Source organism: Carya illinoinensis, chromosome 16 (genome assembly GCF_018687715.1).
Source record: "Carya illinoinensis cultivar Pawnee chromosome 16, C.illinoinensisPawnee_v1, whole genome shotgun sequence".
NCBI classification, from domain to species: Eukaryota; Viridiplantae; Streptophyta; class Magnoliopsida; order Fagales; family Juglandaceae; genus Carya; species Carya illinoinensis.
In genome coordinates this window covers 21,072,721-21,088,691 of record NC_056767.1, presented here as the reverse complement: position 1 = coordinate 21,088,691, position 15,971 = coordinate 21,072,721, and the positions used below count along the sequence as shown (strand labels likewise).

The 15,971-nt window shown below is 38.6% G+C and overlaps 1 protein-coding gene across 2 annotated transcripts; it reads left to right on the top strand.

Moving 5' to 3' along the window:
* Positions 1 to 15,434, top strand: LOC122299387 (coiled-coil domain-containing protein 12). 2 transcript variants are annotated; one of them, XM_043109640.1, is made up of 6 exons: positions 1 to 149; positions 4,428 to 4,577; positions 12,942 to 13,071; positions 13,182 to 13,296; positions 15,128 to 15,157; positions 15,218 to 15,434. In XM_043109640.1, the coding sequence occupies exons 2-6, from the start codon at positions 4,435 to 4,437 to the stop codon at positions 15,274 to 15,276; spliced, it is 477 nt and encodes a 158-aa protein (XP_042965574.1). In that variant the 5' UTR covers positions 1 to 149; positions 4,428 to 4,434; the 3' UTR covers positions 15,277 to 15,434. The 2 variants fall into 2 exon arrangements, with proteins under 2 accessions (XP_042965574.1, XP_042965575.1); XM_043109641.1 differs by lacking the exon at positions 15,128 to 15,157.
* The last annotated feature ends 537 nt before the right edge of the window (positions 15,435 to 15,971 follow it).

The following is a 15,971-nucleotide window of genomic DNA, read 5'->3' as shown; positions in this document are numbered from 1 at the left end:
AATAATAAAAAAAATAAAATAGAATTCTCAAAATACTAGTAGCTAGCCAGATAAGCAGCCTATACTCTCCTAACCATTTGCCTGAGTTCTTTGTGCAGTGCAAACTTTCTCCTCTCCGCTCTATTTTTGTCATCTGTCTCTTCTTCCAGGTAAGCTGTTCTCTCCTTTCATTTCCATACATCCAATTGATCTTATTGTTCATTTGTTTGTTTTATTTTTTCTCTCTCTGTTTTGTTTTTTGTTTCAATCTTCTGTTTTGGCAATATCAGACCCGTCTTCTTTCACTCTAACCCTATATTTGGTTCCCGAGAAAACTTTAGGATATCAAAACTGTCGCATATATTTTCTGTCTTTACTTCCTTTATATTCCTTAAACTTTTAGAGCACGAACTCGTCTTGGTTTTTTTTGTTTTTAATGCTGGTGACGGAATTTAATTAATTTGTTCCCGTTTATCCGAGACGGCATGTCCTCTTTTTGATTGCTGGGAAAACGGATGTGAAAAGATTAACTAAGTTTGATGGGTAAAGGGTTAGGATTTCTCTCTCAAGTTCTCGTCTTTTTTACTATAATATTCACATAAATGTGGTGAGAAGGTTGTGTTTTTTTTTCCCCCCCTTTTTGAACGGAGAGTTTGAAATTGAATGCGTAAAGGCAAAAAAATGGGAGGAGCAACAAAAGTGAGTTTGGGGACAAGATCAGGGAAGGAAAGCAGAAGTCTTAGGTCTAGCTCTAGCAATATATAGTTGTGGTTGTAACTTATCCAAAATAAAATAAAATTATGTGGTTGTAAATATAAATCCAACCATTATGGGAAGAACTTGCAGGAACTTATGGACCGAATGTAGACAACAGCAGACATCTTTTATGGGAAGAACTTGCTGGTGTACACAGCTGGTGGAACCTGCCTATGTGCATAGGAGGGGATTTTAACATTATAAGGTTCCCTAGTGAAAGATCCGGTGACAGCCGTCTACGACCAGCCATGACAGAGTTTTCCGACTTCATTTTTGACTTGAATATGGTGGATCTCCCACTCATGGGGGGTCGTTTTACTTGGTCTAATAGTCAGATGTGGTCCAGGCTGGATAGATTTTTAATATCGCCGGATTGGGAATGCCATTATCCAGAGGTATGTCAGAGGAGATTACCGCGCCTATGTTCAGACCATTTTCCAATTTTGTTGGATGGAGGAGGCATTCATAGTAGGCGTAGTTATTTCAAATTTGAAAACATGTGGCTGAAAAGTGAGGGCTTTGTGGATAGGGTAAGGAACTGGTGGTCTTCTTATCAGTTTAATGGTACGCCCTCTCATATTCTTGCAGGCAAACTTAAGGCGCTTAAGGAGGACTTAAAACTTTGGAACACACAAAGTTTTGGAGATGTAGGGGAACAAAAGAAATATAAGATGGAGGAGTTACAGGTTCTAGAAAGGCTTAATGAAGATAGATTGCTTACCGCAGAGGAAGTTTCTAGAAAGGCAATGTTGACTGCCGAGCTGGAAAGGATCTCTTGGAGACAGAAGTCAAGAGCTTTGTGGCTGAAAGAGGGAGACCGAAATACAAAATTCTTCCATAGAGTGGCAAATTCTCATAGGAGGATTAATACCATTGAAATGCTGAAAATCAATGGTAGAGATTGTATGGAGCTTCCTGTGATCAAGGAACACGTGCTGAATTTTTTTGAACAGCTTTTTAAAGAAAGAGAGGGATGGAGGCCAAAAGTGGATGGACTTGAATTTGATTTGATTGAGCCACAGACTGCATCATGGTTGGAAAGAGCTTTTGAGGAAGAGGAGGTGTATGAAGTGATCAGACGAATGGGGAAAGATAAAGCACCAGGACCAGACGGATTTTCGATGGGTTTCTTCCAAACTTGTTGGGAGGTGGTAAAACAGGATATTTTGAATGTCTTTCAGGAACTATTCTTGTTTGGGAAATTTAAGAAAAGCCTAAATGCGACTTTTATCGCCTTAATCCCGAAGAAGACCGAGGCTTCGGAAGTGAAGGACTTTAGGCCTGTTAGTCTCATTAATGGGATTTATAAAATTATCTCAAAGGTGCTAGCAAACAGGTTGGGTGTAGCCATCGGCAAGATAATTTCAAAGCCACAAAATGCCTTTGTCAGGGGTCGTCAAATTCTAGATTCGGTCTTAATAGCCAATGAATGCCTGGATAGTAGATTAAAGTCTGGTATCGCAGGGATTATTTGTAAACTAGACATGGAAAAGGCATATGACCACGTAAATTGGGACTTCCTCATCTATCTATTGAAGAGGTGTGGCTTTGGGGAACGTTGGTGTAGGTGGATTAGATGGTGTATCTCAACGGCAAAATTTTCAGTTTTGATCAATGGCAGTCCAGAAGGTTTCTTTAACAGTTCGAGGGGGTTAAGACAGGGAGATCCCTTATCCCCTTTTCTATTTGTCATTGTCATGGAGGCTCTGAGTAGGATGCTAATGGTGTTAGTTACTAATGGACTGCTGGCTGGATTTTCAGTGGGTGATCTGAACAGGGGCCAAATCTCGATATCCCACTTGCTTTTTGCAGATGACACTCTAATCTTCTGTGAGGCTGAACAAGAACAACTTAGGACTCTGAAAGCACTTCTGTTATGCTTCGAAGCAGCGTCAGGTTTGAGAGTGAATTTTGATAAATCAGAGTTAGTTCCTGTTGGGAATGTCAGTAGCACGAGTCAGTTGGCTAGTACTTTGGGTTGTAAGGTTGCTGCTCTCCCTATGACCTATCTGGGACTACCGTTGGGGGCTGTTTCACGTGCTGTTTCTATCTGGGATCCAGTGATTGAGAAGATAGAGCGAAGATTGGCTGGGTGGAAGAGATTGTATTTGTCGAAAGGAGGACGGGTGACCCTGATAAAGAGTACTCTTTCTAACTTACCTACTTACTTTCTATCTCTTTTCCCTATTCCAGTTTCCGTGGCAGCACGGATAGAAAGATTGTACCGTGATTTCCTTTGGAGTGGGATGGGAGAAGAATTCAAGTTTCATTTAATCAGTTGGGATAAGGTATGCAGACCAATTTCTTCAGGTGGGTTGGGGATAAAGAACTTAAGAAAATTCAATCGGGCATTGCTCGGGAAGTGGCTATGGAGATACAATAGGGAACCGGAAGCATTGTGGAAATTAGTAGTTGAGAGCAAACATGGCAGCTTATGGGGGGGATGGTGTACTAGAGAGGGGCCTGGGCCTTATGGGGTGGGGATTTGGAAGCATATAAGAAGAGGGTGGGGGGTGTTTGCCAACCATACGAAACTTTTGGTGGGGGAGGGCACACGCATAAAATTTTGGAGAGATATCTGGTGTGGGGAAGAGGCTTTGAAGGATTCCTTCCCGTTGGTTTTCCGAGTGGCTTGTGATCCAGAAGCTTCGGTGGCGGAACTTCTGGTTCGTTCAGGGGACCAAGTCCATTGGAACATCAATTTCTGTAGAACAGCACAGGATTGGGAAGTAAATAGCTTCACGGAGTTTTTCAGCCTAGTGTACTCTATGAAGATGAATGGAAGACATGAAGATACACTATGGTGGAAACCGGTGGGTAAGGGTATTTTCTCACTCCGTTCCATTTTATAAGGCCCTTACAACTTTTCCATCTCCTCCTTTCCCATGGAAAAGCTTGTGGAGGAATAAGGCGCATTCAAAGTCACTTTTCTTCACCTGGACAGCAGCGTTGGGAAAGATCTTGACTACTGATAACTTGCGAAAGCGTTGGATCATCATCACAGATTGGTGTTGTATGTGTAAGAAAACTGGCGAGACAGTGAACCATCTCCTACTACATTGTGAGATTGCTAGAGTTTTGTGGTGTGAGGTTTTCAGCCGAGTAGGGTTAAGTTGGGTAATGCCGGAGTCAGTGGTAGAATTATTGGCCAGTGGGGCGATGCCGGGGGGTGATTCACGAATCAAAGCGGTGTGAAAGATGGTCCCTATCTGTATTATGTGGTGTATCTGGCAAGAGCGCAATGAGAGAACATTCGAAGATAAGGAGCGGACAAACGAGGAGCTTCGTTCTATTTTTTTCAGTACTTTGTTTCTGTGGACTCTAGCTATAGACTTTAATGGTCTAAATGTACATGAGTTCCTTGCAACCTCTATAGCGATCTAGATAGGTCTTATCTCTTGTATACCTTCTTGTGTACTTGGGCTATGCCTATTATAATTAATACTACCGTTTTACTTATCAAAAAAAATATAAATCCAAGTCTAACTTGTTATAAAGGTAATTGTGATGAATCTATAATTAACAAAAGATAAAAAGAACTTGTGAAAACAATGATTAGTCTTTCTTATTGATCAAAAAAAAAAAAAAAAGTAGTCTTGTAAAATGGCTAATATTCTATTGAAATGTCATGATACATGTACTATTATCTTAACCTAATGATGCTTATTTTTTTATATGTGTATACAACATAGGTAAGTGATGGCTGCAGAAGAGGACTCCATTGAACAAGCTGCAGTAGCTCGCCGAGATAGGCTGAGAGCGCTTAAAGCTGCTCAGGAACTGCTAAACACTCCAGACAAGGACTCTGCTCAAGCTGCTGAGAATGGAACTAGCGAAGAAGAGTGAGTACCTTCCCTCTCTTTTTTTTTTTTTTTTTTTTTTTTCCCCTATTCTTTTCTTCTCACCTAATTATTTTTTAGGACCATTTTGTTATGGTCTTGCTGTTTCGTAGTCTCTAACTGTGTGTTAAGACTTCATGTAAAAGCCTTATAAATTTTGAACTTTTTTAGTAAGTACGTTTGAATGCTACTTCCATCAAATAAATGCAATCTAGCAATCAAGTGACTAGTCCTGCTGAACCTCATTCTCCTAGGTTTTTTGTGATGATCGATACCTAAGACTTAACTCTATATTGATGGTTGTTGATGGAAGTTTTTGAGTCTTGTAACTCCCTCTCTCTATGATCACCGGCAAAACACCAAATTGCAACTCAGAAGATTCAGCTTGAACTCTCCGAGTTGGAGTTCGACTTGTTTAGGCTCCCCCATATGGCTCCAGCTCTGACTTGTCATAGCAGAGTTGGATTTGAGCTTTTTTTTTAGCTTCATATTTAGCCCATATTTAAATAAGACTTTTTTGTGGGCTTTCAAATTTCAAGTTTACTAAAAACATAACCAAAACTCTTTGAACAAGATCAACAAGATGCCCCTGTTAATGGTCATTCCACATCAATTTTTACAGTAAATATTTAATTATAAAAAAGTATTAACAGTAAACATAATAGGAGCGCAGCAACAAAGTAAAAAAATTACAGGTTTAAAATTCAGCTACTGCCTTGTATGTACCATATCAGTTGCTAGCCTTATGTCATCAAGGGCATCAGTTGAAAAAAAATAACCACTATTGAAAAAAAACAAAAAAAAAAAAAAAAAAAAACTAAAACTGCTGAAACACAACCAGCCACCAAATATTATCATTTGTTCCCAACTACAACAACCAACAACACATTAAAATCAATTATATGTTCCCATTCCAATAACAAAACAAAACCAAATATTGGGTGCTTTCATGTTATTATGCTATAGTATTACATGTTCCCATTCCAGCAACAAAACAAAACTCAATAGAGTTTCTAATTACATGTTATTATATTATACTAGTATAACTTATTTAAAAAATATTATACTAGTATCTAACTTATTTATAACTTATTTCTTTTTTTGATCGGTGAACAAAATTTTAATGATTATAAGAATAGGCAAAAGCCCAAGTATACGGGACATATACAAGAGCGTCGCCTTAGAGAAATTCATGGAAACTTATTCCATTGAAATCAATTACAACCGACCAATGAAATAAAGTATTGAAAAACAATTTCCTAAGCTTTTCAATTGATCGCTTTTGATCCTCAAAGCTTCTGCCATTCCTTTCCCTCCTAATGCACTACCATAGGCATATTGGGACCATCTTCCATATTGCTGCAATATGAGAGTTAACATGAAGGCCTCTCCATGAAGCTAAGAGATCGATCACCCTTCTCGGCATCACCCAAGTTAGTCCCGCCTGAGTGAAGAAGTTGTCCCATAATGTCATGGCAATCTCACAATGAAGTAATAAATGATCAACTGACTCCTTACTCTTTCTGCACATACAACATCACTCCATGACAATGAATCAACGTTTCCTTAAGTTGTCTAGTGTGAGTATCTTCCCTAATAGGTGAGATATACTTGCCTCCCCCACTGAAAATCCACTGAGGAAACCACCCTCCACAACTCCTGAGATAATCTTGCTAAAGGCTTCCATTACAAAAACAAATAGTACTGGAGAAAGAGGGTCACCTTGTCTTAAACCCCGTGAGCTTTTAAAGAATCCCATGGGGGTTCCATTCACCAAGATAGAGAAACACGCTGTTGAGATGCATTGAGTAATCCATGAAACACCATTTCCAGCCAAAGCCACAACACCCGAGCATGTAGAGCAAAAAGCTCCAATTGACCCAGGCATAAGCCTTTTCCATGTCTAATTTGCACAAAAGTCCCAATTCTCCAACTTAAGTCGATTATCCAAACATTCATTTGCGATGAGTACCAAGTCAAGAATTTGTCTTCCTCCAACAAAGGCATGTTGGGGCTTGGATATTAGCTTATCCGTCGCCAAGCTCAATCTATTCGCCAGCACCTTTGACATGATCTTGTACATCCCACTTACCAAGCTAATAGGTTGATAATCTTTTACCTCTATTGCACCTGGTTTTTTGGTAATGAGAGCAATAAAAGTTGCATCGACACTTTTTTCAAACCTTCTATTTTCATGGAATTCGTGAAAGACACCCGTAATTTCATCTTTGGTCACTTCCCAACAAGTTTGAAAAAAAGCTATAGAGAAGCTATCTGGACCTGGAGCCTTGTCACCCACCATACTTTTTATTGCCTTCCGGATCTCCACCTCTTTAAAGGGTCACTCAAGCCGTGCTACTTCTTGTGACTCGAGAGCATCAAAGGTAAGTCCTAATTTCGGTCTCAAAAATTCTTCTAAAAGCAATTGTTCATGGTACTTTACAATATGGTTTGTGCTCATTGGTTGATTTGAAGCAACCACACCATCCACCAACGTCGTCTCGATGGTATTGTTCCCCTATGCGAATTTGCCATCTCGTGAAAAAATTTGGTGCACTTGTCCCCCTCCTTTAACCATAAGGCTCTTGACTTTTGTCCCCAAGATATTTCCTCCAAGAATGTAACCCTCTCAAGTTTTGTAGACACTTGTACTTTATGAGCTCTCTCATCTGTTAAGTGCCCTAGCCTCCTCCACGCTCTCCAATCCGTTGAGTCCTTCAACTAGAGTATGTTTTTGGCCTTCCACATTGCCAAACACCTGCCCATTCCAAGCCTTCAGGTCTTTGTTCGAAGCCTTCAATTTACTTTCCATGACATAGCTTGGGCTTCCCTTAAATTGATATGAAAACCACCATTATCGGACTCTCTCGATGAAACCCTTTGATTTCAGCCACATATTTTCAAACTTAAAGTACCTTGGGCCTCCATGAATACCTCCACAATCAAGAAGGATGGGTGAAAATGATCTGAGCAGGGCCTAGAGTCTCTTTTGAATAAGATTCGGGTAATGAGCTTCCCATTCAGGTGATACCAAGAATCCATTGAGCCTTGACCAAGGGGGTTGTTCTCGAGTATTCGATCAAGTGTAGGAACCACCTGCAAGAGGAAGATCTAGTAATTTTGTTCAAAGATAAAGTTTGAGAAATCTACCATTGCTGAATTGGAACGAGAGCCACCTGATCTTTCACTCAGGAACTGAGTTATGTTGAAGTCACCACCAATACACCAAGGTAGGTCCCATATGCTGTTTACACCAGCCAACTCATCCCATAATAACTTTCTTGCATGGTCTATGTTAAGGCCATAAACACCTGCAAATGCCCATTGGAATCCATCCACAACATTCTTGAATGAACAAGCCACAATGTAGTGTCCCATGCAATCTTTCATCTTCTCCACCATCCTTTGATCCCACATCATTATGATGCCTCCCGAGGCTCCATTGGATGGCAAATGAGCCCACCCCACACGACTACATCCCCACAAACTTCTAACTGTATTTATAGTGATGAGTTCTAATTTCGTTTCTTGTAGACATACAATGTCGACTCTCCATTTCTGAAGCTGGTTTATGATTTTGAGGTGTTTTTCCATCTCATTCAGGCCCCTTACATTCCACAAAATGATTTTTGGCTTCATAAAAATGCGTTCGTTGCCCTTCCTTTCGATCTTGCATGGCCTGAACACCTCTCTCTAGCTTCGTAATTAACTGTCCAGTTGAGCCTTTTTAGTTCTCTTACTCTTTTCTTTGCTGAACTGAACTCATTTTCTGAGGGGGTCTGAGCAGCCTCTATGGCTGTAAGAAGAGCCATGAATTGGTCCTCAAAGCCATCACTTTTGATCCCTACACAATGTTGAATCTCCTTAACCTAGTGTAGTACCCATTCTGACACTTGAAGATTACTGTTTCGACTTGGATGCACAGAATTCAGTGGGAGGACTTCCTCCCATATTTCTCCTTCAATATCCGTGAAGCTCATCGGAGGTGCCTTCATCAGGTCAAATCTCGACCCTTGACTGTGTTCTCCGACACCCCTGTCGAGATCGTAGATCGTACACCACCATAGCCCCTAACATCTCTGGAGGAAGTTCTGCCCCTGCTACAAGCATTTCACACTACCCTTCCGCTGCCAGAGCTCTGTTCGAGCTCATCCCTTCTTCTTTTGTGTGTTTCGAAGCTGTTAGAGGTGTCCCAAATGTTTTGTTGTCACTCTCCATTGCTTGGGTTTCTTTTTCTGTGTTGGAAACAGGTTCTATGTTCAAATCGCTGGTCGCCAGAGTTCTCACCGTTGTAACCTCCACCGTGATGCCGGCCTCCTGATCACTGTGTTCCGGCCATGGTATCTGTACAGTCCCCTTCCCGAGAGTCATTGGCGCCGAGGAATCGCAAGTCGCTGGAGTTCTTGCCATCGTAACCACCATTGGGCTTGCCACTTGACCATCGTGCTCTGATGATGACTTTTAAGCGGTCCCCTTCACAAGAGTCATTGGTGCCGGGGAGTGTTTCACGATTCCGGAAGAAGACCCAGTTTCAAATTGGGCCTTTTTGATTTGCCAGCTCCGAATGGGTGTGCCTGTGGATTGATGGGCCTTGTCTTTCCCTTTCTTGGCCAGCGAGAGATGCAACCCATTTGAATTTCTTCTGACACCCAGGCCCAACTCTAAGTCCAAGAGGCCATATTCCTTAGGGGCTCCAATTTGATTACGGCCAATGTCCATTTCAGAGCCCATTTCTTCCATTTTCCTTGTAAGTCGAGTCGCTGCATCTCTCACTTCCAACAATTGCTTTTTCAGAGAGTGGAGGTCCTTGTTCATGCAACTTGCACAACCAGCATTTTCCTTTTTTTGTGTTTTCCTTGGAGCTTTGAACCATAGATGATTAGAAGTCTGTCCTCTTTTGGTTTTGTTGCGTGCTCTTACCAACGGATACAAACCCACCCCCATATTTCCATTTCGGCCCCTGTTTCGGTGTTGCTCCCCTGTTGGACCTATCAAGACCACCTTGTATGAACTTCAGCCACCATGCTTCTCCCTACTTTACCACCTTCGTTTATATGTAGTGCTCTTCCGTCTTTTCCTACTTCTCCTCTGTTTGGCTCACTAGATCTAAGTTCCAAGCCCATCTTTCTCTATCCCTTCCCTTCTACGTCTTCATGGATGGTAATGATGCCTCTCCTCCCACCACTGCTGTACTATATATTGCCAAATATCTACCGTAGTCATGAGAGCTGCCTTGTGCTATGAAGGATCTACTGCCGTCACAAGAGGTTCTAATAAACTCTTTTTGATCCAATCATAAGCACTCCTCTAGTATCTTCACTACCCATTTTACACTAAAGGTTCCCAATACTAGCTCCTTCACCACCTTTCTGCCTTGTTTTACAGTGTGCACCCATCGACCACCTTCCACCGAGAGTTAAAAAATTTTTGATTCTAGGAAGTTCAGTTTTGGTCGTCCCAACTTTAAACCATTTCACCTGTTACTAAGAAAATTACTAACACCAGCATGAATCAATGAACAAGAATAGTTGTGAGGAAGGAAAATCGTATTAAGAGAAAATCTCATGCATTATACGAGACAAAATCGTAGTAAAATCACTTATTTGTGTACTATATTTATTTCTGGTGTCTAATTACATATTATTATACTTTAGTAAATTAGCATTATGTATTATTAACTTATTATACTAGACTTATTAGTATAGAAATATTAGTGTCTTAACTTATTTCTATACTTGATTATGTATGGTAGTAATACTATGATGTTTACATATACTAAACTATTATTAGTTTATTTATATTATAGTATAAGTATATTATTTTATAATAATTGGCTCATACTAGTATATTATTAAATTTAATAAATAAGGTCTAGCTATATAATTATATAACTATCTAGTATATATGATCAAATCAATATATATAAATACATATTTTTTAAACATGTATAATATCCGAGTCAGATTCAGAGTTGGAGTTGGAGCTGGAGGGCAAAGTTGGAGCATAAAGTTGGAGTCGGTCCGGCGACACCTCCAACTCTGTTTTGTTGGAGTCGGAGTGGAGTTGGATATAGAGTCGGATTTTCATATTTTTGCTCATCCCTACCGATATCTGTTTATTCCAGTGCCTTTTATTGCAATGATCTTAAAAGGTTTTCAATGTGCATCGGATATGCATCTTGTATTCATGCAAAAATTATCAGGAATTGCTAATATAGGTCACTTACAATGCTCTTTGGGCCTGAGTTCTCTGACTTTGCTTTAGCTGTCGACTCATTGGGTTTGTTATGAATCGCCCCATGATGAACTACCCACTCCCAACTTTACCTAGTCTATCTATCTCCATCAATATGGGCATACACGTGTGCACTTCATTTGAGATGGAATCCAATGGATGGTTTCACATGCAATAATGGTCATGCATCTTTCGAAAATTACACATGGTTTGTTATAGCTTTGATTTCTGTAGTGCCGCATAGCATATGTTTTGGATCACAGGTGCGGGTTTGAATTTAATGATATCACAAATTTACATGTTCCAAAATTACATATGGGCTGTAATAGCTTTTGCTTCCATAGTGCCCACATTTCATATGTTTTGGTAGGGCTGAGCACTGACAAATTCGGAGTCGAAGATTCGCATAGCCTCCAATCCGACTCCGACTCCGACTCGTCGGAGCAGAGTCGGATTTGGACTTTTGTATTGGGCTTTTTTTCTTAGCCCATTTGAACATTCAATTTGACGGGCTCTCACTTATCGGATTTGGGCTTCCATATTTTAATTTTTTAAAAAAAATATTTTTTCAATTTCAATTTTATTAAAACATAGCCAAAATTGAAAAAATAAATCATTGTACAAATTAATGTTGTTTTACAGTAGTATTATATGTTATTATATATTTATTATTATACATTACTACTACATGTTATTATATATTAGTATTACATGTTAGTGTTTATACATTAGTTGTTATTATACATTAGTGTTACGTGGTAGTTATAGTTAATAGTATGGTGTTTACATATAGTAAACTATTATTTGTCAATTTGGTCTATTTATATTATAGTATAAATATATTATTTTATAATAATTTGCCCATACTAGTATATTATTGAATTTAAGTAACTATATAAGTTATAGTTATATAAAAAATATATAATTAATATATAAAAAATACATATTTTTTTTATAAAATATGTACAATATCGGAGTCAGAGTTGGAGCGGAGCTGGGATGGAGATGGAGGCGGAGTCCGATTTTTGGATTTTTGCTAAGCACTATGCTTTGGATTATTGGTTAAATGTTGAATATGTTTTCCCAAACACCTAATCATGTAAGAGGGGGAAACCAACTTTATTTTGTTCACTCACTTGATGTAACTTTATGGAATTGTGTCAGATTTACATCATATCTCTGAATGGTATGCCAGTTGACCTTAAAAGCTTACTCATACTAAAAAATAACTGGCCAATATATGCATAAATATAGAATTGTTGAACTTTGTTATCCTTGCCTCAAACCTCAACTATTCAATCGTTTATGGGATGCTTCATAAAGTTTTCAATTTATTTTTATTTTATTTTTTATATCAGATCATCAAAAAGTGTTCTGGGAAGTTTTGTTAAAAGGCTTAGGTAGGATAAAAAGTTATTTGGTGGTCTGATTGAAAACACTCCTCCAGTGATTCTTGGGGGTGGTGGAGTTCTGTGTGGTTGGAGAGCCTCCTCCAGTCAATCCAACCGCTGCATCGCAAGAGGAGGGGTGAATTTATTTATTTTATCTTCTTTTCTTTTTTTTTTTTTTTTTTAATTATTTGTTTTTTTATGGATGGAATTGGTGTTTTTTCATTATTTTGAATTGATGTGATATGGGGCAACGGGCCCTTAGAAATCTAACCAGAAACGGACAGAGAGACTTAAATGCGAGTTTAATAGAACTCAGGGATGTAATTTGTGGAAGTTTAGACACTGGGATTTTTTTTTTTTTTTTTTTTTTGGGGTAAAATTTTGGTAGTGCCTTTAGTGTTTTACAACAAGAAATGGACGAACTTCAAGTCTCATTCTTTGTGACTGTCCACTGAGTAGTGTTAATTAAGTTTTGGTTTTATGTAAAAAATGTCAGAATTGTTTCTATTTATTTTTTTCACCTACTAATAGTAAATTGACTTCATATATTGACAAATGTACTAGTTTAAGTTGATGATGTTGCTGATAGATTTAGTATCTATTGGCATATGATGATTCTTTCATATGTGTATGAAATATCTCCAAAGGTGTGTACTGTTGTTTTCTGTTTGTATGTTTTCCATCTACTTCACTAATTATAAATGCTTGCCTGTCAAACTTATAGCTGCTAATTTCATTGCAGTAATCTCAATATGAAATTTCGGAACTATGTTCCTCATGATAAGCAGCTTCAGGACGGAAAGCTTGCTCCACCAGTGCTACCAAAGTTTGAAGACCCTGTTGCAGCTGCTCCTCCACCATCAGAAAATGAGGTAATAGATTACTTCCACCTATGAAATTATGACTCAGTAGCTTTAATCTGCATGCATATGAGTTGTTTCATCTTCCATGTTTGTGTGTTCTAATTTGGGAAAGTACGCAGGACCCATTTGTGAATATTGCTCCAAAGAAACCAAATTGGGACCTTAGGAGGGATGTGCAGAAGAAACTGGATAAGCTCGAAAGACGCACCCAGAAGGCATTGTATGAGTTAATGGGTAAGAAATTACTGTTTTTAATCTGTCCCTTTTCCCATTAGTGAGAAATGTGACAATGGTATTACATGACTTCCCCTTTTTGTCCCCGTTGCATTAATCTATTGGTTGGCAATCAGTTGGCAAATATTTTTCTTCCTCTAGGTATAGCTTTCTCTCTGTTTGTTGTCTTCACCAAGAGGTTGTCAATCTTAATGTGCGTCAAACCTAAGTTGAGTGATTCCATCAAACACCAAACCAAGACTGCTTGGCAATGTTCCTGCTGCATTATGTAGGTTGGATATGGTACTGCTCAGAAAGAATCATTTTCCTTGGGCCTTCATTTTTCTCTAATCTATGAAGGTTTCTCTCCATGTTGATATCCTTGCTATGAAACCCAAGAACAAGTTGGGTCTTTATGTGTGTAGATGAGGTCATGGTTTGTTTATAGAGCTATAGAAGCGGCATGGCATCTAATTTGACTGTTAACTTAGTTTTACCCAGCTTTGTACCGCTTCTGTACTAGCAAACCAATAGCTTTTAAGTAACGGCTAGAGTGTCAACACTGCTGTAATCCTTGTATATGGAACCACCACTACAGTACTATGAACATTGACAACTCACCTCCCCCCAACTTGTTTACTTTTTAATTTTTTTTGGTCCTACATCAACATGACATCTTCCGAATTTTTGATTTAATTTCTGTTAACCAAATTCCAAATGTCTTAAAAAAACTTTGAAATATATACATATTTTTTTATGACGGGAGAACCACCCCACAGCAGAGCCCTTAGGACTATCCCATGGAACCTAAACCCCCGGGGAGACTAGCATAGCAATCCACCGCCATGGCCTCCCACTTAAATTGCAGTTTGATCCCAGGAGGAATCACTTGGGCTACCCACGGGTGGATAACTTTGAAATATCATCTTATTCAAATTCCTGTTCTGTGTTATTTGATTTTTTGTCCTAAATAGAGGGTCTTGAATGAAACTTGTGTCGATGCGTTAGTCTTTTTATTGTATAGGTGTATCCTAAAGACATTTGAATAGCTTTACTCAACTGGTGTCTTGCAATTTCTGATGTTGTATTTGTGGAACTAATTTGCTATTTTAATTTGTGATTCCTAATCTGTAGTTTCATTTTTATCAAAGATTCATTGATTTTACTCGACTGTGGTATCCAAGTATATGTCCAAATACACACATCAATATATCCTTTTGGTTAATTATGTGGATTAATAAATTCTTATATATAAAAAAAATATATCCTTTGGGTTAATACACTTTGGCCCTTGTGGTTTGGACTGTTCTCAATTTGCACCTTTTATTAAATTCATGACAGTTTGCACTCTTTTGATTCTAGAGGAAGTGTATTTCACATAGCTGGATATGGATCCTCAAAATTTTGAACTTTGATCTTTTTCCCCTTGCAAGACATGATTCTAAGGTCACTAATTCAGTTTTAGCTAGTTCAGTCTCACAAGCAGGAGTTCAGTCTTAGTGCCAAAACATAAACAGGGAAGCAAAACGGGAAAAGGAAATCTGATTGGGATATCCATCGGTATTCTCCTTCTTTTCAAATAATTTATTGCATTTTCAATTCCCACATGGGAGAAAGTGTCACCAAGGAAACCACAGGAAAGCAACGTAAAAATAGCTCAAACATCATGGGGCAAAGTTGTCATTAACTGTCTCTATTCTGTATTTTGAAATTACAGGTTTGTCTAAACCAGCATAAACACCTAGAATTGAGTCTGTGTTAAGAGATGGAGCTTCTTTAACAAGTACCAGCCAATTTTCACTATCTTGCAGTGTGATGTAGTTCAATCAAATGATTTAGATTTTTGATGCAGATGGTTCTACCATGTGGACTACAATGTCAGGTAATAGCTGTGGCTTATATGCGGTCTGTGTAACTGGAATGATTTTCTGTTGTTTTGCAGAGGAAGAAGAAAAACAGAAGCAATTGGCTGAAGATGGTGGTAATGATGCACAAGACTAGGAATATAATTTACGTACTTGAAGCTGAGTTGGAAAATTCTGGCAAAAGTGATCCGGAAGAACTGCGTTGAGTTTATGTAAGCAGATAACAGTTACGAATTTTTTTAATTGTGAACTGGGTAAAATGGTTGAAATTTAGATGAAGTGCCATATTCCTTACGTGATGAACGGGAATGGGTAGGTTTTGGTTGTATCATCCTGAATCTAGATTGAATCGTTAGGGTTGGCTCAAGTAGTAAAAGCCTTGGTCTTGGTGGTATGCTCCCTCAAGTCTAAGGTTGAAATCCTTTTTAGTACAAACAGTATCTAGGACCTAAGGTACACTTGCGGCAAACTCTTTGCCAAAAGCCCCTAGACTAGCCAGGACTTTGTTCTCGGATACCCGATACCAATAATTAAAAAAAAAAAAAATCATCCAGTTTCTAGATTGATATTGCATGAATTCATAATTTGCACTCTAACCTAGATTCATTTTGAGCATTGCTGTTGCAAATTTTAGCCCCAAACCGTCCTTTATTATTTAAAAGTTGGAAAGGGATTTTGTCAGGTTATTGATTGAATTGTAATATTATCTTGCTAGGATATGAATGAGAGAGAAGCATTAATAACTGCCTCTTTATTATGCACGGTGATTCTTTTGTAAGTTATTAATGGGGAATGAATACAAAGTAGTATACGTTGTTGATATTTATAGGA